The sequence below is a fragment of the Syngnathus acus genome, chromosome 6, assembly GCF_901709675.1.
Source record: "Syngnathus acus chromosome 6, fSynAcu1.2, whole genome shotgun sequence".
NCBI classification, from domain to species: domain Eukaryota; kingdom Metazoa; phylum Chordata; class Actinopteri; order Syngnathiformes; family Syngnathidae; genus Syngnathus; species Syngnathus acus.
The window spans coordinates 10,650,789-10,677,374 of NC_051092.1; the positions used below are offsets into that span (position 1 = coordinate 10,650,789).

The 26,586-nt window shown below is 39.9% G+C and overlaps 3 protein-coding genes across 9 annotated transcripts in view; 1 reads left to right on the plus strand and 2 right to left on the minus strand.

The window, feature by feature from the left end:
* The window catches only part of si:dkey-246g23.2 (solute carrier family 66 member 2), a 45,887-nt gene extending 40,532 nt beyond the window's left edge, over positions 1-5,355 (minus strand). For 2 of the 4 annotated variants that reach the window (XM_037255442.1, XM_037255441.1), the window contains exons 1-3: positions 5,051-5,355; positions 3,174-3,413; positions 2,844-2,977 (exon numbers count right to left, since the gene is read on the minus strand). In XM_037255442.1, coding sequence (XP_037111337.1) covers positions 2,844-2,977; positions 3,174-3,379 — 340 coding nt within the window. In that variant the 5' untranslated portion in view covers positions 3,380-3,413; positions 5,051-5,355. Of the gene's footprint in view, positions 1-2,843; positions 2,978-3,173; positions 3,414-4,797; positions 4,866-5,050 lie in introns of those variants that run through there. The other 2 variants (XM_037255440.1, XM_037255443.1) reach the window with 2 other exon arrangements.
* A 74-nt stretch (positions 5,356-5,429) lies between these two features.
* hsbp1b (heat shock factor binding protein 1b) lies at positions 5,430-8,258 on the plus strand. The gene is made up of 4 exons (XM_037255444.1): positions 5,430-5,630; positions 6,857-6,923; positions 7,140-7,266; positions 7,623-8,258. Exons 1-3 carry the CDS (start codon positions 5,586-5,588, stop codon positions 7,262-7,264), a joined length of 237 nt encoding a protein of 78 aa, XP_037111339.1. The 5' UTR covers positions 5,430-5,585; the 3' UTR covers positions 7,265-7,266; positions 7,623-8,258.
* On the minus strand, positions 8,259-26,579 carry zgc:173742 (DNA topoisomerase I, mitochondrial). 4 transcript variants are annotated; one of them, XM_037255437.1, is made up of 20 exons: positions 25,570-26,579; positions 25,377-25,480; positions 22,199-22,253; positions 21,620-21,666; positions 20,852-20,953; positions 20,174-20,264; positions 19,935-20,062; positions 19,678-19,793; positions 18,945-19,066; positions 16,295-16,417; positions 16,006-16,193; positions 15,530-15,674; positions 15,049-15,192; positions 13,953-14,138; positions 13,183-13,251; positions 11,163-11,277; positions 10,407-10,537; positions 9,531-9,631; positions 9,071-9,220; positions 8,259-8,602 (listed from the first exon to the last, which is right to left on the minus strand). In XM_037255437.1, exons 2-20 carry the CDS (start codon positions 25,415-25,417, stop codon positions 8,500-8,502), a joined length of 2,157 nt encoding a protein of 718 aa, XP_037111332.1. In that variant the 5' UTR covers positions 25,418-25,480; positions 25,570-26,579; the 3' UTR covers positions 8,259-8,499. The 4 variants fall into 4 exon arrangements, with proteins under 4 accessions (XP_037111332.1, XP_037111329.1, XP_037111331.1 ...); XM_037255434.1 differs by having other exon boundaries at positions 20,852-20,956; XM_037255436.1 differs by having other exon boundaries at positions 20,852-20,956; positions 22,199-22,250; positions 25,374-25,480.
* Positions 26,580-26,586: the final 7 nt, after the last annotated feature.

The window sequence follows — 26,586 nt, forward strand, 5'->3', positions numbered from 1 at the left end:
TCAAGGACCGACATGCACTCAGCTTCCAAGAATGACATGTAATGTAAGTAAAAACCAAACACTCAGAATTCATGCACATGGGCTTGAAGGGCAATTCATTGACACTTTTCTGCAATTTCAACCAAAATGAGTCCCTGTTACAATACATAGATGACATTGGACTAGGTTAGAGAGAAGAATCTGAGAAAAAAACTACAAGCTGGAGAGTTTTTTATTTTTATATCGGTGCTCAAATAATGTCCAGTGATGAAAACTCAACTACACTCAAAGACAATAAAGATTTCGATCTCTTACAGCACTAAATTCAAAAACTTGTGCAAAAATAAAAACGGTTAGAAACTCAACAAAAGATAAATTGCAGCCGTGATTTAAGACAAAACTAATTAGACAGGCACAGAAATGTCTTCTCAGCAAAAAAAAAAAATCCCACACTTTCTCCAATTACTGAATCATAGCTAGGTTAAAAAATGCACTGTAGTGTAAAAAGAAAATTGTGTCCAGACGTTCTCCCACAGGGACAATCTTTTGCATTTCTAAATGATTCTGTGCGAGCAACTCTAAAAACATGACTGCTCTTGAACTACAGTGCTTCTGCTGATTTAATTTGCCTTGCTAATCAACTTTAGCAGGGGGTTAATTAAGCACACTGGAAGTATACAGAACACTCTTTCTGTGTGTGAAAGCATGGATGGGCTATATCATGGGTATTTAGTGCGTGTGCTTCCTTGAGTTCATTACACACAATTTTGGGAAACCGCATTGCTGACTGAACGGAATCCAGAAGTCCAATAATAATGTGTGATGTAAACAAGACCTAATTTAAATACAATGAATAAGATAAATTTAAATAATATTACTGCTAAGTACAGTACATTTATAGAACAATAACAGTGGGTTGATGAGGCATTTTGTGTCGATTAGTACAATTGTTTTAGAGGTTGAGCACAAAACTTAATGTGGTGTCGTTTATATTTACAGACAGAAGGACTGAATTCATGTGCACAAGTAGCTTTGTGTGGCAATTTCAATTACGGTAATTCATTAGTCCAATTATTTACAACCAAGACTAGCTGCAATCAGTACGGTAAATTTATAACTTGGTAAATACTGCCCCCTTTTGGCCAAAAGGTACCATAACCATCAAAAAGCCATTATGTATATTATTCAATCACTACATCCACGCGCCATTTTCAAGGAATTTGTTCCATTATATACTTGGTTCAATTCTATGAAACGTCATTAATTAAGCTACTTCCCTAGTAATACATATACAACTATAGTGGGAAATATACAGGTTGTGTGCAGTGCAAGATGGGCTCACAGTCAGTCAATTAGTCAGACTATTCACAATTTACCCTCGCAGTGACTACTAATGCAGCATATTCTCACTAGAATTCAGAAGGCGATTGTACACATAAAAATAAGCAATAAAGTATTGATGGTGCCCTTTAAAATGTTTGAAATAATTAAGCGAATCTCATTTGTATTCATTTTTTTCCCACAGAATAATCCTTATATAGTAGAGCTGGGCGATTAAAACTAACAATTAGTTTTGATTGATTCTGTAATAGCGATGAATAAAAACAATGATGCACTGATTTCAACTCATTCAAATTCAAAGCAACTTTCCAAATGAAATGATCTTTGGCAGTTTGGCAATACCACCATCAGCCATGAGATGGAGAAAGTGTAGCACACATTAAGTGAACATAAAGTTGAATGAAACTATTTTGTAAAATGCTTGGCCTGGTTTAAATCCATCAAAACTGACATTGCCTTGACAAACATAAGACATGGATGTTTAGGGGGAATCCAAGTAGCCGTTATTTGCTCAGAAGACAGTAAATCACATTCAAGTGATTTTGTGACGCGTGTTTTACAGTTTGATTGGCAGTTATATTACATGCATTATGTTGTTTACAGTGGAAAGGGTCAGAGAGGAGAAATAAATTATTTCTATACAAATACAATGATCAGAAGTGTCCAAATTGAAGTGAACGTTGTTTCTCAAGAAAGAGAGTATGAAATAGTTGCATATTTGGAAAACGTATTGAGACACACACCTTTTAGAGGAAGTTAACTTCACATGACGCTGATTCTGATTTGTTGGGACTTGTTTGCCAGTGGAGAGAAGACAGCTCATTTTCATTTGAAGGTGGCTCTGATCTATTCTCGTTCAGAGCCCACCATCCCCCCTTTGCAGTGAAACCGGACCTCAAGGGACACTTACAAAGCAAGCATTGAGTAGTTTGGCATGTAGTCATAGAAGGAATACTTGTTCTTTTTCACTTCTATGTTTAACTTCTTCACTTAGCATTGATCTATGTCCAATATATATTGTTAGCATATCAGCATAGAAGAGTGTACAGTGTCTTGTGTGATAAATGGGCTTCTCTGTTTTATCCCAGAGTAGCTATAGGCCAGCTCTCAAAACATTTTGTGGCAGAATGCAGCCAGTCTGTATTGCCTGAGCCAAGTAACAAGACAAGAGGAAACACATTGGAAAGCAAAGTTTCCCTTTTTGTTTTCAATCGATTAAATCAGTTTCATACCAATAACCTACCTAATAAAATGTGAACCAAAGCCTGAGTTTCTGCGGGCCTCCTTCCAAAAGCAATCAACTAAACTAATTTTGTGTACAAACAACTAAAACTGCAGTAAAAGAAATGAGAATTGAAGTGTGTGGAAGCGGTCAGAGAGAGAGGAGAAAATACTCTTCAAAAGAGGTTAGGCATTCCAAGTTTTGCATTGGGTCTATCTTTCAGCAAGGAGTAGGAATTGTGTTGCATGCGACACCATTTCTTATCACTGCTTCTGAAACATTCAAGTGTCATGCTGGTTACCTGTAAGTCGGTGCTGCTTGGTGCTCACGCGGTTGCTGTTTTGGACAAAGCAGCAGAGGTGGAGCATAGCAAACATGGTGAGTATCATCACCACACTTTGGAGCAGCAAGGTGAACTCAAACTGCTTTCCAATCCTGCACAGGCCGAAAAGGAAACAAATCACTTAAGGCAGCAGGTCGTCAAGTCAATTTCTTTGAAGCAGTAGGCCAGTGTAACCAATGAGCTGGAGTGCGTCAAGATTCAATTTAATGAGGCAGTGAGCTTTTGTAGTGGGGTTTTGTTAGCATGATGACTGCTGACAAAATTCAGAACATCTGTATTTTCCCTTACCAGAAGAAGATTCGCAGGATGTTGGCTATGAGCAAGACTAGACACACTCTGGTGGAGAAGCCTTCAGTGTTGCTGCTCCTCTGGATCTCCTGGTATTGGGGCACGTAAGGCAGGGCACCTCCAATCACCATGAGGCAAGAAGCCAGCCAGGACAGCATCCACGAGCCTTCAGTTTCCTCCTCCTCCAGGACTACCTGAGGATTCATTATGCTAGGAGGGGATCAGAAGTGTCCAAGGAACCTGAGAAGAACAGAAGTCATGAGGTTTGGTGAGCATCATGAGCTTGCTTTATAACTGTCTCAACAATCAACATAAATCGTTTCATGGTGACAAACGGCACTTGTACGTTAACTGTTTTTTTTCCCCCAACAGGAGTGCTGACGGACTATGTTCCTTATAAACTGAGGATCCTCGGTAAATAAATTACAGTACTCTGCCTACTTTGTTTTACTATTTGAAATGTGGTAGGCAGTCAAGGTGTTTAAGAACAACACGTGAAGACCCCAGATTCAACTTTTTTTAAATTGTAAAATGCTAATCAAAACTGGAGAGCTTCAGTCCTAAAGGTCATGGTAATGAGTATTTCAGTCTGCTGCACAGATATTATTTCTCTATAGCTCCCCCTGCTGGATCTATCGAGTAACTACTGAGAACGCCCCAATGCAACCAAAAATAAAAATATATATTCCGAAATCCGTGTTTTTATCTGCAAGTTCTTCCTTGACCCATGGGCCACTGATCCAAAAAAGATTTGTGGAACCATACTGTCGTTTTTGCATCATCGTGCTAACTAACTCTAGTGCAGAAATCAAAATATAACAATTTTCAACAACATCACAGCTGGGTGTTTATATGTTCATGTGAAAATGCAGATGACCTGATCATCTGACCCAAAGCGAGTGCGTCACAGCCTCACTCATGCTAACAGACATGATATACTGCAGACAACTGCGGGGGCGAGGTTTCGCTATTAGCTGCCTCAGCATGAAGATACATTTCTGGCCTCCTCCCTGTCAAGATCTCATTAAATATTACACATTTAGACCAGCTGCGGTATTTAAATACACCCTAATCACAGAATTAATAAATTCTCATGTCCACTAAACAGGACTTTAATGAAATAAAGGACTTAATTAATTCCCCAAAAAATGTTTATGCCGCCACTGAATACTTTGCAAAAAAAAATGCAAAGATGAGCCAAGAGCTGCTGATCGCTCATTCTTCAATCACTCGTAAATGTATGCACTTGGTGAATGTGACCGTCACACAAGCACTGAAAGCGTAGCTTTGTCCCATTTTAAATAAGGGATCAGTGTCACACTTTTGTCACACTTTACAGCTTAAAGTGGCTGCAGCAAGGCCAAACTGGTCAAATGGTAGATAACAAGAAAACCCCCCAAAACAAGTTCTCCAAGGGCAAGCCTTACATGAAAGAAAGAATGAATACACACATAAACAAAGGGGTCATCGCAAAAGACAGACGTCAGAAGATTGTGACATTTGACAAGACAGATAATTCTGTAACCTGTCAAATGGTGTTTTAGATAGTTTACTAGTTATTCATTAATCAAAACAGATTCTATAGCCTTGTCATGTTATGAGTGACCCATCACTGCATCGTCACCTGGAATTACTGGCCCCCGAGGAACAGTCTTGCAAAGCATAGCTTCATGGGGTTGGGCCACTGAGTACACAGTTTCGGCGGTATATAAAAAGTATTAATAACAAACATGCTCATGACAATATCTGAATAGATTGCTTTATTGTTAGAAAACAGTTTCTAAATCAGGACGAATATCATTATTTATTTTGTTAATATAAAAACAGCAATTGTAACTGGTTGAGACGACACTTTGCCGAGCAACTTGCTGCTTTACCTGTTGGCGTCATCCAGTTTTCTGCACCGAAACCAAACACCAGTCGGTTCACTGGAGCAAAAGTGGCGTCAGAACCACAATCGAAGATTCTTGACACTTGCAACTTTAAAACTTAAAGCTGCAGGGACGCGCCCCCATGCGCGCACACGTACACGCTCCTTTCCTAAATGCCGAATAATAATAGCAGTCAATACAGTTTGTGCACCAAACATTCCGATAGCGCACAAAATACCGATGCGAGTTCGTCCACGGAGCTTATCAGCAAGTCCTGTGAGCTTCCTGAGATAAAGGTTTCAAAGGCAAAAGAAAACTACACGCTACTGTTTATGTCCCTCCTTAAAACACAAGGTCCCACATTCCTTTGAGTGGCGCTGTGAACTCTCGCGTGATTTCATTTTCTTGAGCGGAACAGCTGACTACGCAGTGGCTTGTGCAAACGGATTGCGAGCCAATATCCATTCCGAGCAGGACAAGATCATTTTGTGTAAATTACGAACTGACCTTTAGGGTTATAGATATCTATTCCCAACTGTCAATGGCCGAGACGAATCCCAAGTCCGTTCAGGACTTTACAAACGTGGTGAGTCGTAAGCCTTGAAAGCAAGCTTGCGTTAGCTACACCAGTTTAGCTCAAGCTGGCTAACAAAGCTATCGCAGCTGGCTAGCCAGTGTGTTAGTCTTTGAACTGTTACTCAAGTTGTATACGAATATATGACGTGCATTTCAATTAACCTATTTAGCGGTCATAACGTGTTATAAATTCGCATGATTATTAGCGGCTACAAGGGGCTGCAAAATCGTGTTTAGGCTCTTAAATTTATTATTTTTAATACATTATTTAGTTGGTGTAGGGGATACTAAACACCGTAACTATCCCTTTGTTGATTTATTTTATCGTAATACAGAATACATAAAAAATAAGTTTGTTAGTAGCGGATGGGTTAGTCTGATTGCCATGGAAACGATTCCAAGAGGCTTTCCTCCCAAACCTTCACGTTGTATGACTCTTTTTCTTGCCGTACGTGAACACGTTTGTCTAAAACATTACATTATTGACTTGAATAGATAGGGGCTCTCCATGGAGCGCATTTGGTGACCCCTGAACTAGAGTATGCAGTGTGGCTTAGGATTCATTAAAGCATTATCTCCCATGTTTGCTTAATTCAGTTTGGTTTGATGTTAAGAAAAACATGCACCTTCGCATTTCAATTGAGATTTTCTCCTTCAGATAACCGCTGAAAGGCTTCGGACGCCGGTAGTGAGGACAACATGCCGGTGACTGGGAAAAGCGACCACTTGAATGAGCCCTTACTCTCCATTTAGTATGAATGGGAACGAGCAGTAGAAGGCAAGAGAGATAGAATATTGAAGCTTGAGATGAAATATTTTGCAAGCGGCATGTAAAGCATGCCACTATCTCCTAATCACTCCGAGTAGAGAGGTTGGATTTTCATATTTTCGCATATCCATGTTACCGACATGTGGTCCTTCACTCTCCGGTGTCTGAAGCCATCCGGTGGCGGGGATTTTGAAAAGCAGTTCCATTGTGATTGCACAGCCCCCAAAAAAGGTGATGGAAAAGCTCACAGGCGAACTAGGCCATTCTGTTGCTCAGGTGTGAATCTGGTATAATGGAAAAGAAATGTTAAATTATTGCTGATTGTGGTTGTTCCCTGTGTGCCATGTGATTTTCTGGCAACCGGTTCAGGGTGTTACTGCTGGGATATGCTCCAGCACTCCCGCGACCCCCCTGGGGACAAGCGGTATGGAAAATAGATGGATGGATTATTGCTGATTGTTTTCCAGGTCCAAACTTTGCTGCAACAAATGCAAGACAAGTTCCAGACCATGTCGGACCAAATCATCGGAAGGAATATCCTAATTTCAAATTATCATTGGGAAATGTGTTTAATGGACTGAATATGAAGCTAGTATTTATTGTGCGCCAGGGCATTAATGATGCAAATGATCATACTAGCGTCCTCATACTTCCATCTAATTTGTAGACATGGATGCAGTGTGTGATGAAGGCAATCATTTCACCACACCTAAGAGTCATTGATACAGTTTACCTTAACTGCCTCTTCACTTGATGAGATGAGCACGCGGATTGATGACTTGGAGAAGAACATTGCTGACCTGATGACACAGGCGGGCGTAGAAGAAAATGGGGCCATACCGGAAAAGCCGAAAGAAGGTCAAGGCTCCTCATGAAAGTAAGCCATTTTGTCCAATCTAAATACCAAATAAACAAAAATAATTGGTTAATGCACAGTAATCCAGGAAAACATGCAAATGAAATTGTATCAGATTATTCAACCAAAGAAATCGATAATCGGTTCTAAAAATATTAAATGGTGACAGACCTAGGTACATGATAGCAAGATACAGTAAGACATAATACAGCTTGAACAATGGGGTTTCTGGGCTGGCATTTTGATTTCTCAAAAAGTTGTCATTTTCACAATATTAGGATTGAGCCCGACGAAACGATATTTACATATAAATCAAATGACCAATTATGTGATGTCCTGTTTATGTATTACTAAGTAAACACGTGTGTTCCCCACAGCTCCAGAGACAATACGCTGCATTCTAGGTACTGGAGCAGCGGAATTCCAGTCCTGATAATGACATTGACTTGTGTGATGTTTTTTTTTTATATACATATATTGACTATTGTGAGAAATGTTTGTGGTGAAACAAAGACAAATAGAACATTATTTGTAAGCTAGAATAATGTGTTCTGCCTGTTAAAATTCTAGTTCCGCAAAGATACAAATTAATGCAGTTTGTGCACTGACAGGGATGTTGTCCTATATTGTAATAGATTCTTGTGAAATGAAATGCTGGCTGATGGGAGTTACTGTTGTCCAAGCCTGTCATGATGACATCACACTGTGGGCTGATAGATTTCAAGAACTGCCTTTCAAAGACAGGAAATTAACATCTGATGCTTGCATTATTTGACAGCCACTGTTCATCAGCGGTGAGATGCATTCCCTCTTAACAGGTTTTCTTCTATTAAATATATTGACTAAAATGCTGTTGAATTGCATAGTATATATTTTGTGCTAGGTGCTTTTAAATATAATCAGGAGGTGCTTTTTGTAAACAACCGTTTTACAATGCAATCGATACATGTTCACTCTGTTTAATATTTAATCCAAATAAACTGTGTTCAACTGAAACACACTTGGCACTTAAATGCACAATAGGAACCTTTATTCAGATGAATGCAAACAAAACTGTACAAACATAACACTACAGTAATCTAATGAATAAAGTGCCAAACAAAGCAAACCTGTCAAAACATCAAGCAGTCATTGGTCATGTCACAACACTGCATGGAGAGAAAAAAAAATAGCCAGAGAACATTATGAATGGAACGTTTAACTACAGAGGTCCCTTAATTGCATTTGTGCAAATAAAACTGTCCAAGTAAATATTCAGAACTCAAAGTTTGTCTCTGTCATGTCAATTGCCCAGGCAAACTTGTCCCTCTGGGTCTTATTGTAGATTTTTTCAATTGGCACCCCCATTCTTTTGCACCTGAAACAAGTACAAAAAATACATAGATTACTTTTAGCAAAATTCTATATGAACAAATTGGGTTTGAAGTGCAACATGCCTTTGCCTCAAAAATCTAGACAATCTGAAAAGCATTCATTACTGCCATCCTTCAATAATCGCTTCACAGAAGCGTAATAGAAGCAACTTGACATGGTGTGTTATACAATTAAATCAGTTTATCCTATTCATTTACAGCTAGGACACACTTTCTGCCTCATTAACAACTGCTATTTACTAGTTCAGATGTTTGACTGGATACATTAACTATAATCATTGCCAGTTTAAGGTGAAATAACAAATGAGCAATAATAAAAATCGTCACATAACAGTTATAACTTTGGCTCTTACAATAATTGGCTCTTGCAGGCACTGTTTGTCGATTGTAAGGTGTCCCAATGTAATTTTGCCATCTCGCTATCAATTTGACTGGTTGCCTCATGCACTCACCAGGCCACACTGATGCGTGGATCCAGATAGTTAAGCTTGGAGGTACCCAGTGCAATCTGCTTGTTCTCCTCTCGATCGGTGGCCTGGACTTCCAGCTTCATAAGACTCTCCGAACAGCGCTTCACAGCTGCTTTCTTCTTCTCCACCAGTCTGAGCATTATGGATCAGAGACAAATCACAATAATACTTCATTTTCAGGAATTCTACCGCTGATCAGAAAAATCTTAAAATAATTATCACGAAAGTTTTGTTAATGAGCTATTGAACGATGGGCAGCAGGCCAAGTTGGCTGATTATGGCAATGAAAAACTCAACGAGGTGATATGAAGTACTAAAATATACTGGACCCTCATATTCCTGCTTCAGTAGTCACAAAAAAATAAATAAATCTTAATTATTTTTTCCTTAAACCTGTCCTGGTAACCCAGTAAAGCGGTCTCTTTTTAAGTGCAATACATACATCTGCAGCTTGGGGTCTGAGCGGCCTTTAACCTTTGCGTCCTTCTTAGCTTGCTCCAGCTCCCTCTTGGCATGTGCCAGTTGCTCTTTTCTTGCAGTAATCTGAAAGACAGTTGTGGTACAGAATGGGTCAGCAAAGTTCCAGAACTGGTGTCACAAAAGTCACATTTCAAATCCAAACTGCTCTGCCCTTGAACTCGGAGTCTAACAATTCCATGGAGCCAAGTCAGGTGAGTAGGAAGTTTGCTTCAGCAACGTTCTCAGCCAGGAACTGTGAGACGCTCAGGGCCTTGTGAGCAGGAGTGTTGTCATTATGATGCAGCCACAAGCTTTGCTAGAGGCTGACATTTTTGGGAAATCCTGAGGGATTCCCACAACGCGGGAGTCACCTTTCCCTTTAATACAGGGATCTGGACCGTACAGAATGAACATTTCGAGGGAGCAGGATTATCCAGTAGGGGCGGGGGGCTCGGAGAATGAATGATTTATTTTTTATGTAGCTGACCTCCAAAATAGTACATGGGGCAGGAGTCTTTTTCCACCAGGACAGGACATGATTTTTTGTATTGGGAGTGGGGCGCAAATGAAAACCCACTCTTGTGTCACCCTCTATGCTTCACATGCCACAAGGACCTCTGTTTGCATTTGAAATGTATTTTTGTGACAATTCATATACTGCCAGTTTAAATATGCAGTAATTATATTCATTTAACAAAAAAAAAAAAAGTTGACACCTGTCTGAAAATTAAAATAAAAAAAAATATATAGTGAAATGCCACTCGTGACAAGGAACTGTACAGTAACAACGGTAACAGAAAATGTTGCCTCCACCCTATACATATGCCATAAACTAGTACACTTGTACAAAAAATCTAACCTTGGCCTGAAGGTTCGCCATAGACTGTTCAAAGGTCTTTGGCGGCGCCCGCTGATGGTTACAGAGGATTGCAACCGCTCTGTTCGCTCTGTTGTAGCCGAGAAGTTTCTCTGCATCATTGACCATTGAGTCTGTGGAGGGTGACGGAATAATAATTTGCATTTAGACAATTGTGATGAGTATCACTGTCATTCACTGCAATCTAATTGGGGGACTGCTGGTTTAATTACCGCCAGCTCAACTATCTGCTCACAAAAATCATACAAGCATTCACAATTTCACGGCACTAAAATCGACTAGATCTCTTCTACCGTGGTGGGTAGAGTAGTCGTACTTAAGTAAGATTACAGATAGCCCATCTTGAGGAAACTATGATTTAGGTCAAAGTATAAAGTGGGAGGCTATATATCACGCAAAAGGATTCAACCCACTAATAAGTATCTGAATGGTAAACTGTGAAGGTCAAGCTGTCAAAATGGAAAGGCGGAGTGACATCAGTGTTCTTTAGAATATAAACTGTCACATGGACTAGTAGGTAAATGCGTATCCATGATCACATTTGAATTTAAATTGAAACCAGCGTATGAATAAAATAGTATTTTGTATGTAATGTATTTATGACTTTTAAGCAAGATGTAATAACCATGCCATTTGTGAATAATTAACACAAAATGTACCAACAGGGTGTTGGTACCAACTCAGAGAAAAACAGATATATTGGTTAGGTTTATGTGTGTTTAGAACATCTTTGATTACCTTTTGTGAGTTCTTTCAGTTGCTGCTGCAGAGTGGTCGAGGCATTGTATGTCCTGAAAACCTTTGCAGTCAGACCTGGCATGAGGGAACTCAGATGCTTATTTAACATGGCGGTCTGTCATGGGGAGAAATAAAACAGAACAGAGACAGATCAAATATCCCATTTGACTAAAAGGTACGTACACGGTCATTATACAAATGGAATATCTCTTTACTACCACTGGGTGGCACTGTGGTATTTAGAACCCACGTCTATTCTGCACCCAGTCATAGTATTTCATTTTTAAAAAGTTCAGAAGACCTTCCATCCTCTGGCAGTGTGGTGGTATCATAACAAGTTTGACGTGTTATAGGCAGCAGCCAGCCATTGGCTGGAGCCTCAACACCGCAGCAGGGATGAAAGGCTGCAATGCCCCCGTGCTAACATTCACTTGTGGGTCATTACAGGTCTGGCAAAAGAATAAATTATTCAGATGAAGATTGCAATAATGATGAAGCTTGGTTTAATCAAAGTGGGTCCAGCACCCGGCTTTCTGAGGCCACACTTCTGGATGAATGTGAGCCTATTAAATCGACCATGCCTGTGAATGGACATGTAAACATACATGTGCATTCACATGATGAAGGACACTGGCACATGGCTACTGCAGCTTCTACCTTACTAATGAGGGAGCCAACTCATCATTGGCCATGCTAATGAAGGTTTTGAGAATCTCCAACGTGCTGCTGGCAAATCCATCCTTATTGCATATAATGTAATAGGAAATATTTAATGACGGCCACTATAGACATAGGTCAAAGCAAACATCTTGATTGAAGTCGGCGTAGTCATTTTGAGTTGTTTGACGTGTGTGTGTGCGTCAATTGCAACTCAAACTACACTTTTGGGCTGGTGGTGAAAGTCAAAGACTGCATGAGCACGCCAGCGTCCCTCATAAGGGTATGAAGAGTTTCAGATCAGCTTAATGGAAGCATTTTCTAAATCGGCACAAACCCCTATCGATATACTTATGTTGGTAACGTGGCCATAGATTGAAGTAAAGGGAAATTCTAGCAGCAGTTGCATTTCATATTTACATGCAGTTGAGAGTAATCTTACCATACTAACCCCAATCTAGTCACTGTTACGACTTCGAGTAATAAACAGTTAATCGGATTTTGGGCTGCTCTTGACCCTTCGACATCCCTTCTCTCATTCCTCTTTTAGTCCGGCCATCATAAGGCATTTCTTACTCCTCCACTCCCCTCACTGTCCACCTTCCGCTTTTTGCGTGACCTGACCTTTCGGCGTGTCAATCAAACAATCTGCCCAAAGCAGCCATTACCTTGCCACCTCCAACACAACTTGACATTTTCGAACAGGCCGAAGGCTACACAACAGAAGCAGTGCACTTTTGCTGCCAATTGTCCCCTATCTAATCCTGTCTCTTCTTTTTCCTTTGCCACAAGATAGAGGTAGCGGGCTGGCAGACCCTCTTGAGCTTATCTAATTGATTTTCTTTCAGCTTCATTTAACTACGTATTTTGCTACAAAATGTCAACTCAACTGTTGTATCTGCCCTCACCTCCGGCTCTGTTGCGCTACAGAAACTAATGTGCTCCGCAACCGTCCAAGCACTTAACACAGGGTCACCTGTCAGCGGGTTGTCAGCATTACTGCACTACAAGAATTAATACTAAAGGGGAGATCCCTGGCCTCGCAGTCAAGACAATCTGTTAGCCTGGGTTATGCTTTTATATGACAAATGACTAACCCTGACAAGCTCTGTGTCCTAACGGTGGAGGAACCGTTGAAATCTGTTGCCTGCAATTCTATGACAGATTGAAAAGTGATATTTATATGAAGAAATGATATACTATGCCTTTATATATATATATATATATATATATATATATATATATATATAGCAAATAATCTCATTTTCAATTCAATGGAGTCTTGAGTGCTTTCAATTAAAGTTGTTCTATAAATTACAAAAACTTGAGAAAAAGAGGGACAAAGGAAACTCGGGACACTCACAGTGAGGCGGTCAAAGAGCTCATCGCCAGGGTCCTTGTTTTCCATGAAAATCTTGAGATTCTTAAATGCCTGGCAAAGGAAAAACAGTCTTATAAATGTTTATGTTAACAGTTGCATAATGATACGATTCTCCAATTTGCAGCTTGCGTGCCAAGACAACCTCACAAATTAAAACGCAGGGTCATCTGAGCTCCCAGCTTCTGCTGCATGACATTACCCTTCAATTTTAAATGCATAGATAAGGCATACTAGAGGAATACCATCCTGTGCATTTCTGACTCACTGGTTTCACAAATAGAAATGTTTAAAATTCACAGTGACATTTAGCAATCTCACATTTCCTGAGAATGAGGTTCGCTATTTGGCAGGAAACCAAGTCATCCTGTCGAGTATATTACTTTTGTACGCGCTCGTTTCATTGCACGCGCACAGAGAAAAACAGATATAGTAAAAGAAATAGCAGATTGCCAAGCATACACAGATACTTGCGGGTCCATTAGCCTGTTTAAATGTACGGGCGGGGAAAAAACATGCACACAAAATAAAACCCTCACAAATTTCTGAAAAACAGATGTGCTTTTCATCAGACAAAAACAGCAGGCAAGCAAAAGTTGCAAGATGCTTGTGAACACCAAGACAATAAATCTTTTTTCTTCACACTGTTCTTTGCATGGTCACAAATCAGAAAGTTTGCTTGTGGCTGAGTGCGTGTACACGTGTATGTATGTATTGTATGTATACACGTGCGAAGAAGACTTTTGTTCCTTTACCTTATTGATGACTGGGACCTTGTTGTAATAGCGAATGGAATCTTTACCCAGGAAATCAAATTCCACTACACATTGGTTGCCATCCAGCTGCTTATGGAGTGTGATGTGCTCAACACGTAGTGAACAGCAGCCCACTGTGTCTGCCGTCTCTCCCTCCTCCTTTTCATTACCAGCTCTCAGCGCCAGCTTTTCCAGGTCAAAAGATGAAGAGATCAATATCAAATCCACAGTAGGGATGCTTTCATCTTCAGTACAAAAATTCAGAACAAGCGTTTGCCAGTAAAACCAACAACATGCAGAGCTTTATGGGGGAATCAAGTCATACTTTTTTTTTTCTTCTCTTTAGTGGGGTGGCCATTTTGTGACTCGCTGTCAACTGAAAATCGACATCAGAGTGCCGAAAGGCTTGCGAATGTCACATGACCAAACCCAGAAAACAGGTCCGCCATGATGGGTCACTACATGAGCCCTTAGGCAGTTTGACTTTTTTTCCCTCCATCCATCCATCCATCCATTATCCGTACCGCTTGTCCCCATGGGCGTCGTAATTAGGTCAAAACAGGTTAGTTCATATTCCACTGAAGAAATGTTCATCAGAATGCTTTTTTAGACTAGTGGGGGGCGCACAGCACATTCTATTGTCAAGAAAATTTGTGACTTGACTTCCCCTTTAACACATTTACAAGACCAACACACTATTTGAGGTTTACACTCCTTACCTGTCCAAAATATAAAGCATTTGGAAATGCCAAAATATTTATTATCTTTGATATGGCAATTGTAAATACAGCAGTAGTATGTACAAATTGCCTAAACTGCACTTCCAAAAAGCCAATAAGGAAAAGGTAGGAGATGGAAACACAGGAGGAAAGAAAGTTTACATACAATCAAATATTGTCCTTGCAAAAGGCATTGTATTGTACGTGAGAAGGCAGAAAAGTTATCCAGACACACAGAGATGGATTTTTCCATATGCTCATGTGTCTTCCAATTAGACCCGAGTGTTAAGAAGGACCCATGTGATAAGTTCATCTTAACGGTGTGTAATAATGGAGAACTTGGTATTTGCATTAATTGATTCATACATAAATCAGACCTTGTCAATGAAGTAGAGGGCCACAGCTCTCTGTCGAATACGCATCTCTTTGGACTTCATATCAGTAAGGTACTGTTCACGGATGCCATCCACATGCTGCTTAAGTTTGCGAGCAACCTCATATTTCTCCCAGTCCTTTTCACCCTGCAATCCAAGAAAGTAATGCAAAAGTGTAGACAACCAATGTTGGTAAAGAGTCAAAAAGACAAACAATCTAAACAAAACAAAGAAACTACTGCAAACAGTTCATTTACTAACAAAATCTACAGTACTATATTACTCAATGCTTGATTGATTTATTGCTCGACTCTTTATTACATGTGCACTATTCTGTTTTGTTCTGTTTTTCGGTATTTGCTACTGGAATCGGAATTTCTCGAGGGAGTACTTCTAAGGGATAAATAAAGTTGAGTCTAAGTCTTAGAACATAATGCGTGTTGTTCATGTCTGTTACACAAAAACAAGATTTTCCCAGACTGACTTTGAGTTTGGAGTTGGCATTCAGCATGACATATTTAATGCTCCCCTGGATGTTTTCTGTCCAACTGGCCAACCATGTCACAGTGTTGTCATGGCGGACTTCCTTCCAGTGATGGCCGGCAGGAGGTACAGGGATGCAGGATTCTCTGGGGCAAACGGAGCAAGAAAGAATCACAAAGTACACCAAGCGTAATGTTTTGCAAGCAACCTCTCAGATGTACAAGCTCTATCTTTTCAAATCTGCCAGAAATGATCATACTTCACCTCTTTGTGTTAGTAGATTTAGAAAAGAGCTCGATTTTCAGAAGGGAATGGGATTGCTCGGGTTATCGCTAAATCCGATCAAAACTGATAGATGACTAACACTCGGATTTTCAATTTGGGTGTCGACTACAATCACTAAGCTTTTTGTCAAGTCGTTCTTCACATTTACGTCAAATTAATATCACACATGGACAAACTTGGCCTCTCGCTCACCTGCTGCAGTTGATTATGACATCTTCAGGCTGGATCCTTTTCTTCAGCTTGCCTTGTTTGGGATGCTCGCCTCTACCTCTGAACAGCCCTGGAGGTTCAATCTTAAAGTTGCCAATACGCTCTCTGTGGTGGTCTAGCATACAGTAGCCAAACTCCTCCACTATCTTCTGATTGGTCTCTTTCAAAACCTGCACGACACGCACCCAAAAGCCAAATGATAGAAACTATGGCAGACACTTAACACCGACACGTCCACCCGATGCTCACACATCTTAGAACGTAATCTTACCAGTTTTTCCTCCTTGCTTAAGTTTCGCTTTTCCTCTACCTTGGCTTTATGCATTGCATGAATCTCTCCAAAATCACATTTGTCAAGGTCTTGAATCAACAACTGCTCCTTATGCGTCATCTCCTATAACAAGTGAAAGGTTTGTTACAGACAAGTCTGTTACAAGGGCATGGGGAAAAATAAACAAGATTGAGTGCAAAAAGGTTTGACACGACATTATTGTTGCATGGCCTCACTCTGGTTTATTGATTTGTTGTCATTATCATTTCAACACAGAAACAAATTACATTGGAATTGTGTCTAGAGCCATCTTTGACACTTCCTTGAAACATGCAGCATTTGTGACACTGTAATGTGACAGATATGAAAGACTATGCAGTCTGGCGCATCTGCATGTTAGGCAGTTGAGCTGAGCTTTTTGCACAAAAGATTTTCCTCTTAAAAGAGACTGCTATAACTTGGCATCAATAAACGCTTGCTTTCGGTGGACACTCTTGAGTATCTAAGATGTTAGGGTTGAAAAAATGTCATGGCAACGTGTGGGACTTTTATCATCATCAAAATGTCAAACCCAGAAAAATATATAAAACTTTGGACTCTGTCGCCGTAGTTGGTTGCTACCTCAGCCCTGAGTAATAGTGACGTCATTTTCAGTCGACAGCATAGAACATGTACGTTACACATTAAAGTACATTTTTGACTTGATCTTTTTCTTTGAAGAGAAATTAAAGGACAAAAAATGTATTAAGTCAAAAGCACATTATGCAATGGACTCAAGTGCTTTTCCATGTTAGTCACGCAATTGCAACCTAATGAAACATCTTACACCAGGACATACCATTAATGCCTAAGGAGAAGATAGAACCAAGCTACCAAAACAAATCAGACTTATTTTTCAACCTGCACTTGTTAACTGTTTGTGCTGTACCAACTAGATTATATGGAAGGAGATTTATGTACTATATAAGGTGGGAAGGTACACAGCAACTACTGTATAGCAAATGGCTTGGCCCAAACTAGTGACAAACACTGAAGAGGACTTTAATGAGTTGATCATCTTTGTCATCAATTTCCACCAATGCAGTCTCTCTGAGGTCAAAGGAGTTTAAAAATGCAAAACCTCGAGTGTCGCGTAACATACTTAACAGTGTACACTTGGAAAAACACGGTGGCTGTATGGACATCCAGTCAGTCAGCGTATCTAAGCATGACTGACAAACGACAGGAGGTGGGCACTGAGGGCAGTGGAGCGAGAAGAGTTTTTTCCGCCTCTAATATAACAGTTTAATTGGATTTGTTCATATGCAGAGAAGCTACTTGTATGGATTAGCATATCAATGCATTGCTACAAATTATATTTTCAAGTGCATTGCGCACTAAGCAGTGCAAAATTAATTCTGCATGATATGCCCCCAAGCTTGGCGCATCATTTCCCCTCCACAAAAGACACCTCTGACTGACAGCAGTGTCAATGGTGGTAGTCTTACTTGCACATCATTTCAATATTTAGAAAACATACGTCACATTTTACGCAAACCTGGAAAACATGCAGGTATTATCAACATTTGTCAATGTAACCGGTAAGGCAGTTAAATAGTACTAGCAAGATCCATGTCACCAGACATGGGAAAAGAACTGTACATCTTAAAAGTATTCGGTGTGTTGTCCTGTTTCCATTTTGTATGTTTACAGCCTTGATCTAAAATGAATGAATGCATTAGTTTCCCCATTAAGATTCTAAACCCCACCCAATAATGCCAACATGAAAAGTTTTCTTGAAATCTTAAAAACTCTTTTTTTCGGTAGAAGAAAACAGTTTGTAGCCTTTGGAGCTCACTCATATCCATTCATATTCCTCGAGCTGTTTCTACAAGCGTAATTGGAGTTCTCAGATCAGAGAAGGGAAATGGACTTTTTTGTTTGGATTGGCAGACACCGGTTAATAAAGATTAATCAAATTGACAGTGCATATTAAAGGTCACTGCACAAACCAAACATGAAGTTGAAGCCTTGACTTTCGAGACAAGATTGTCTTGAGTTAGTTGTTTGGATAAGGGTTGAGAAGGATTTCGGCTGTTTTGAACTTCCCATTGACCACAGTGGCCTCCATCATTTGGTCAGTCTGTCAAGGCTCTAGGCAGCGTTTCTCTGTAGAAACCAAGAACTAACCAGAATAGGAGCCATTTCTGGAGAAATCCACCAATTAGGCTTTTCCAAAGCTCGAGACATATTTTTGCAAAATGTCATCGCTGTTATATGTGCAGGAATAATAGATTGACAAAGGCAAATGTCTGTACCAGGTGATTACCTTTTTATTCTCAGTAAAGTTTTCAAAATGTTTTTCTGTTTCTATTATGGGGTGTTGTGTGTAGAATTTAGAGGGACACAATTTCTTTTTTTTTTTAGAATGACGCAGTAAAATAGATTCACCAGATATTGGGAAATTCAAAATATATGGAGTGTCATGAACATTTTAAGTTTTTATAATTCCAAAGTGTATTTTTAAGCATCTTAAAAGGGGAGACAAAACTAGATTCAAGAACATTTAGACTCAATCAAATATAAGAACGACAAGATAGCAGTACAAAATATACTGTCGGGGTTGTTCATATTGTGGAGAATTCATTTTTAATCCCAAGTTTATATTTACCCGTCTCCAAGATTTGAAGAAGTTCTCCCGAAAAACCTTTTTTGTAGTGTATTCATGATCTAACATCTGAGCAAAAAAAACAGCCACCTCCTCAGCTGCCAGGCTCAGTTTCACTGGATCACCTGAGCACAAACACAAACAAAACAAAGCAAGATGATTTGTTTCTATTTAATGGTAGGGTAGCAGTAGTGGGGTCAAATGTAGCATTTCTTTTAAGATATCATTCTTCAGCAAAAACACAAACCAATACACATCTATATACTTGGAAGTGGAACAATTCAATTGACTCACCTTAAAAATCGTCCTTTTTTCCCCCCTTACACCCCTTGTGTAACAGGCCTTTAGTACAATCATTGTTTTTGTATTGACAGTGATGCAACTTCTTACATATTTGTCATATGGTGGTTTAGTTTGAAAAATTCTCAACATTTCTCCAAAAGTCAATATATATAGTGGAAGCGAGCTTATGAGGTAGAGAAAAGTGAATGAAATCAGGGTAGCCGAACGGAACTGTATATTATGCAAATGGTAAAGAAAAGATCACAAGATTATCTGATTGAGGGTCAATGCAGATGACTGAAACATTTCCTGAAGACATTGTTTGAACAGACTAAACAAAACAGCAATGTTACACATTGGAAGCCTGTGTTTTTTTCAACAATGTTTGATTACTTTTAGGAGAGAGATTCTTCTTGGGTAAATGTTTGCACGTTCTCTTGGGCAGATCGTTTACCTTTGTAGTAGAAGTGAACGTTGTCTGGTAGGGGCTGGTAGTCAGGTGGAAAATAGGGCCCTTTGTGTTCCAGAAACCTCCATTTTACCCCAGCTTCATACTTCTCTTCTTCCCACCTGACGGATGTGATATGAGGATATATTTGACAATTCTAATTGCCCAAGTGTGTGTGCGCATGTGTGAGGGAGAGAAAGCGAGCCCAAGAGCGAGAGAAATATGAGGACAGGTTGAAAAGTTGAAAAGCAGCATCTCCAAACCATCGCCAGCGCTTCTGTTCCTCCTCTTCCTTCTGTCGAATCTTCAATTCTCTTGCTTCTTTAATCTCCTCCTTTGTCTTCCTAGACTTTTTGGAAACCGGCTGCTCTCCTTCCTCTAGCTTCACATCCTGTACGGAAAAGTACATTCAAAAGGTGAATTCAATACGTTCCAGCATTGACCAATCTTATAACTCACACATTATTGTTGGTGACAGATCAAGCCGAGGAGACAGGTTTACCGTTTTAGGTTTTTTCTTAGCATGTTTTTTCAGAGGTTCTCCATCGCTTTCTTCCTCTGAATGAGGCCGTTTTTTATGTTTGCCGCCGTTTCTACACAAACAGAATATCAAATGATTTTACAATGAGGCAGTGCAATTCAGCAGACATCTTTTAGTTGAGAAGGAATTCCTGTAAGGGGAAAAAACAAACAATCGACAATGTCCTGTATACAATTTGGCTTGCTTAGCTTGAATGGTCTTGAATCCTGTCAAAAAACATCCTTGCCATAGACCTGCTTTCATTCCCAGGACTCAACTGAGAAACACTGCAACAGTTAAGAGATTGCATCACTGGAAGAAAGCACAGCTCACAAAGCTCTGTGTAACCCCCCACTCCATTGCAATCCATTTAGTTTTTTAGTTTTCCACTTGTACCATTACAATCCTACTGTAGCACAAAAATGAAAATTCTCCCAACCGTTCAACAGTGGTGTCAAATTTTATCCTAAATGTAGTGCAGCACTGGTTAATATTCCAATAGAAAGGTGACACACGTAGTTCCATTTTATAGACCAATTGCCATGACACTGTACTTTATTCGAAAAAAACTTAAATTCTTGGCAAGTGTCTTAGTAGTAGGTCAGTCAGTGCTTTCTTTTATAGGATACTCAACACCTTAGATTGCTGACACTGACTTACTTGAGTGCTTCACTGGTGGGAACATCTGCAGGTTCATCCTTGGTTCTTCTTCTTTTCACTCCTTTCTTCTTTGTAGTGAAATTACCATCATCTGGCTCACGACTACTACAAACATGCATGCACACAAACACCATCCATTTAGAGTCTGATTCTAGACAAAGGGGAAATGATCACAAACACATTTAGGCAGATGTGTAAAGAATATTTAAAGGGAATGGCCTTTTGGGTATGTTGGAATTTTATTTGTCCAGCGCACAAAAAATGGGAGCGAAAACAAGTGTTTCAATTGTACTTTTAGGTTTTTGCCATAGCATCATTTCCGTCTCAGCATCAAGGTACTATATGCAGGAAGAGTACAGAAGTAAAAAATTTTGTATTGTGACAACACCCACATTTTCTTGTTTTCTACCCAAATGTATGTTTATTACCGAATCATTCATTGCAACCATAACTTACCCCCTGTGTGAACTCGCTCAATTATTACCTAAACCATTGGACAGAAACATGTGAAGCCACAAATACGAATAATGTTTTATAAGTCGATTCTGTCTTTGAAATGTCACTCTTAATACAGGTATAATTATTTCCGTGGGAAAACAATCACGCTATAAAATGTGGATGGATTTTGTGCAAGTTGTTTGAACATCAAAATGAAAGAAATGAACCAGGGGGGGGTAAAATGAGATTTTAGGTTCAATCATTTCAGCATGGCTTGTCAGATATTATCTGGGCCTTAAAGAAACACTGGCGTTAAAATTTCATTTCTACCTGAAATTGCTTGGTGATTCCAGCTTCACAGTTTTTGGCACTTTTATCTGCAGGGAGACAAATCAAAGCTCAGCGGACCGATGAAACACACTTGCTACATGAGCTGATTGACATGGGATGTATGCTAATCTGGGTATTTTGCTAAAGGGCAACTCAGACATGAATAGGTTGAGACAGGTGAGACTCATTAGTTTATCCCTGTCTATCCTTTTGCTGGTCTGGAAAAATTAAATTTGGGATTTCTTCTCAGCCACAGCTACCCATGGGGACAAGTCCTTGTCAGTAACAGGATAGGACAAGGCTGTCTTTGAGAGCAACGCAATTCAATGATTGTATTAGAATGCATTGGCTTGTGTAGATCTACTTAATATTGCAGCTGGTTAGTGTAAATGTACTCGAGTAATTACAAAGAAAATTAAGTGGAGGTCAAATAGCATCAGAGCTAGTGCACACACTTGTACCTCTAAGAAAAACACAGCTGTTTAACTTTGAATGTTCATTGAGCTTGATAAGCATGCTTCCTCATAATGATGAAAAAGAATCCTTGAGTTCCACAGTAGAGAGCAATGGTGATTTTACCTTGTTGATTTTTCCATTAGGAGTTTTCTCTGTAGATTTGGTTGACTTTGCACTGCAGGTCATACGAAAAAGAGGAGACATTTAAGAGATGAGAATTCAAGAATATGAAAAACAAGTACCGTAATTTTCGGACTATAAGTCGCGGGTTTTTTCATAGTTTGGGTGGGGGGGCGACTTATACTCAGGAGCGACTTATATACATATATATGGTTTTTTTCACTTTTTTGGGCATTTTATGGCTGGTGCGACTTATACTCCGGTGCGACTTATAGTCAGAAAATTACGGTAGTTGGAACTGAAGCATCTGATTAAAGACTTGCTTTAAGTTGACGTATTGGTCCCTTTAATGACTCTTTGTGCTTTACAAAAAAAAAGCCAAAGCAGTTGTTAGGCTTGTATCTTGACCTGGTTGATATTCTAGTCAGACAATGCAGTAAAATGCCACAAATTAGTCAAGCAGCATGCAAGAGGTTCTTCATGCAGCTCTTGCATGTTTCTTCTCTGTCTAACCTTTTCACGCTTGAGAAACAAGACACCGGGTTGTAATTATGACACCGGCGCCTTTATTGTATTCTTTTGAGAAAAGAAAAATTCAAAAGGTTGTAGTCCATACGATAAAAATCTGTTATGTGACTGAGGAAAACCAAAGAATCTATCACACATGTTATTCTACACCATTCACTTTATTATTATACATTGGATTTTGTTCCTCTAAGTCAGTGGTTCCCAAACTTTTGCAGGCTGGCACCCCCTTTGGCTCCCCAGTGAATTCCTAGCGCCCCCCCCCCCCAAGGACCGGCATTTATATAAATAAATAATACATTTATATAAATAAATAAATAATACATTTATAATATCATTACCATTACATTGAATTAGTGGGAGCACTGAGTTTGTTTATCAGAAACGAGCCGGTCCCATCTAGACGTAATCGGAGACAATGACACCCGAAGTGATTTAAGGTTTGTCTTTTATTGCAGGATGCTTGGTCTCCATGTGTTGAAGCAGTTTTGAATGCTTCACTGCCTGGTTAGTTAGCCTGTCGCCACATATTAGCTTTGCGGGCTCGACTGGGGAAACATGTCACGTGACCGGGACGAGTGTCTTGACCTGAATTAATTGATCGTCGATAAAAAAAAAATTCTGTGCGGCTTGGCGGCCCGGTACCAAGTGACCCACGGACCGGTACCGGTCCGCGGCCCGGTGGTTGGGGACCACTGCCCTAACCAGCTCAACACAACACAACACGGCGCGTTCTGGCGAGTCCCCAATTTCATGTTGACTTGAACTCAAGATGATGTTGACCGCCAGAATGCGGTTTTTATTATAAGATAAAATTCTGAACATTACAAGCTTGAAATTACAAACCTGAGCTTTTGCTTTTGTAGTCTATGCTGTCGGATCTGACTGGGCCAGAGCGGCGTGTTGTGTACAAATCGACTGCCGCCCCCCTACCGCCCCCCTACCGCCCCTTTCTTCCTCACCGCCCCCCCAGATCTTTCCACCGCCCCCAGGGGGGCGGTACCGCCCACTTTGGGAACCACTGCTCTAAGTCTACATTTTTTGACCGATTCTCATCATTTGAAATTTCAACAAATGCATGCCCTCATGGAGTAAATTTTTCACACACCAAAAATTCAGAATTAAAAAATAGCAACAAAAATATTCAACGTTTATGATTTATTGGGTTTTACACCTATTAATTCTACATTTTTTTGACCTATTCAAATCTTTCTGTCACACTTCATATTGTCCCTTCAACCTGTTCACACCAAAAAGCATAAAAAAAACATTTTCTCAATGAAAATGACCAGCAAAAAATATTTGGGGAGAAATTAGAACAATTCAACATGCTCAGATCATTCTCAGTCATTGTACTGGGTATCATTTAACATCATTCAATATTATTCCACACATCTTTATTCAGCCTCTCAGCCTGCACACACAATTTCTTCAGAAATGTGATTCTCTGGTTGTAGCCTACTCTGTCATCTCACTCTGCGATTTTACCTCTTGTCTGCCTATGCTTAAGTCAGTGGTTCTTAACCTGGGTTCGATCGAACCCTAGGGTTCAGTAAGTCGGTCTCAGGGGTTCGGCAGAGCCTCCACTGGGGAGGTCCGAACACACGTGATCTATCATGTAAATTCGTGATAACGCATCTCTGAACTAGTCTTGCAGAGGCACACTGATTTGCAGGTATGTAATTTGTTGAGTTCATGTATTGTGGTTTTTTTTTTTTTCTTTGAACAAGATGATGATCATGCACGGCTCATTTTGTGCACCAGTAAAAAACATCAATGTCTTGAATTAGATTTTTTGGGGTGAATTTTTCACTAAAGAGGGGTTCGGTGAATGCGCATATGAAACTGGTGGGGTTCGGTACCTCCAACAAGGTTAAGCACCACTGGCTTAAGTGCTGTCGTTAAGTGTCACCAGACAATGGCATTGCAAGCGCTTTTGCTATGTGCTGTTACACTAGGTGCCACGTCTTACCTTTCGCAGTGCACGGAGGGACACTCCCTGAGGAAATGTCCCACTGCAACTGTACTCTAACACTAACTTAATTTATACTTCAAATTTTTTTAAATATTAGTTTATGCGGTCCTGCCCGCTCATGCAGTTATTCAACTTGGACGTTTCACTCAACATAGACAGAAATAGGATTTAAAAAAAAAAAAAAAAGAGAGAGAGGAAGAGTGCAAGCCCCCAAAAATTGCAAGAAAAATTAGTGCTTCCATTAAAGAATAAGAAATTGTGCATTGTAACAAAGACTGCAAATGTACACATATATAGCTCTTTGTTTTAGTGTAAAGATATTGTGCAGTGTGTAAATGAGGGTGCAGGCAGATTGCGCAGTCTCTTAACATTAGCTGAGTGAGACGACATCGTCAGACGACGCTTAGCAACAGTACTTTGTCAAATGACACGTCATGACGATACGTTCGAGTTTTTGGCACAAATCGAACGCCATAAACATGCACTCAGGTGGCATGGAACCTAACCTTGCATATTTACCTCACTTATATTTGTTCACTTTCCAATGTGCAGTTTTTACGATGTCCAGTTTCCCTTCCATTATTTTTAATTGTTGTTGTTAAACATCGAGGTTAATGTATGCATAATAAAAAAAAACAGTGTCTTTCATTGCATGTATTTGTGGTCAAAACTACTCACGCGTCGCCCCCAGCTTCAGCAACCTCATTGCCGTTTGGCCTCATGTTCAGTTTCGTAACTTTGTTTGGTCTTCCTGTCTTCTTTCGCGTCCTTCTCTCTTCCCATCCCTCACAAGTTCCTGTGAGAGACAGATGATAGAAATAATGAATCAACAGCCCAAGAAAACGCCACGATTTACGTCTTGATATTACCATACCAGCTAGTACACTCAGTCGCCCTCGGCTAAACTTCGAGGTGTTAGCCAATTAACGCGTCAATTCTATCCAGCTGCAATTCCATTAAGCTGCAGGTTACCTACAAATAGTGAATAAAATGATGCAGTATCCGTACAAAACTATTTTATGCACCCAACTGTGGGCAAGAAACGTCCAGCGTTTTCAAAACACGAGAGTAGAAGATAGGCCTATATGATAAAAAGCCAGAAACACTTTACGTCATTCAATCACTATGAAAAAAACGAGGTACGAGTGCTGCATTCGATGACGGTGGGAAGTCGGAGTCTTTAGACCTCCGACCAGCGAGTGAAACTGTGGGCCGTGAACATGAAAAAGAAAAGTCGAGAAGAAAATATGGATCCCAACTTCACCGAGTTATTCAAACTGACGTCATTCGACAATAACAATTTATGTGAATAAAAAATCTTGTTAAGAATTGTTAAATTTGGCTGGCTGATGACAGGTTGCATGACATTAATTAAGAGGGTGACGCAGTACGCCTGATCTGATACAGCAGTGACTAGTTTGTAACAGTGACTAGTTTGTAAAGTGAGATGGATGGATGGATGGATGGATGGATGGATGGATGGATGGATGGATGGATGGATGGATGGATGGGGCAGTTGAGAGAATAAATCCCTAGAATACTATGAGTTCATAATAAAGCTTTCATCGATACACGTATCGCATTTTCTTATTAGAGGCACCATTGATTGGCATATTGCTGAGGAAAAAGAGAGAGGGGTGATGGGTCTCTGCAAACTGCGTGACCACCAGGGCGTAATCTTGGAAAGGGGCGTTACCGTGGAAAGGGACCGTTCTGCTGGCGATTTGTCATTTACTGATTTCAACAAAACACATTGATAAAATTACAAATTCAAGCTAATATTATTTACCCGATCAAAAAAATACACGGTGAGAGTTTGTGAATGGAAAATGGGTCACCTAGCCCTCCCTTATGGTCCATTTCAGGGAGGCACGTTCATAAAAGAAAACGA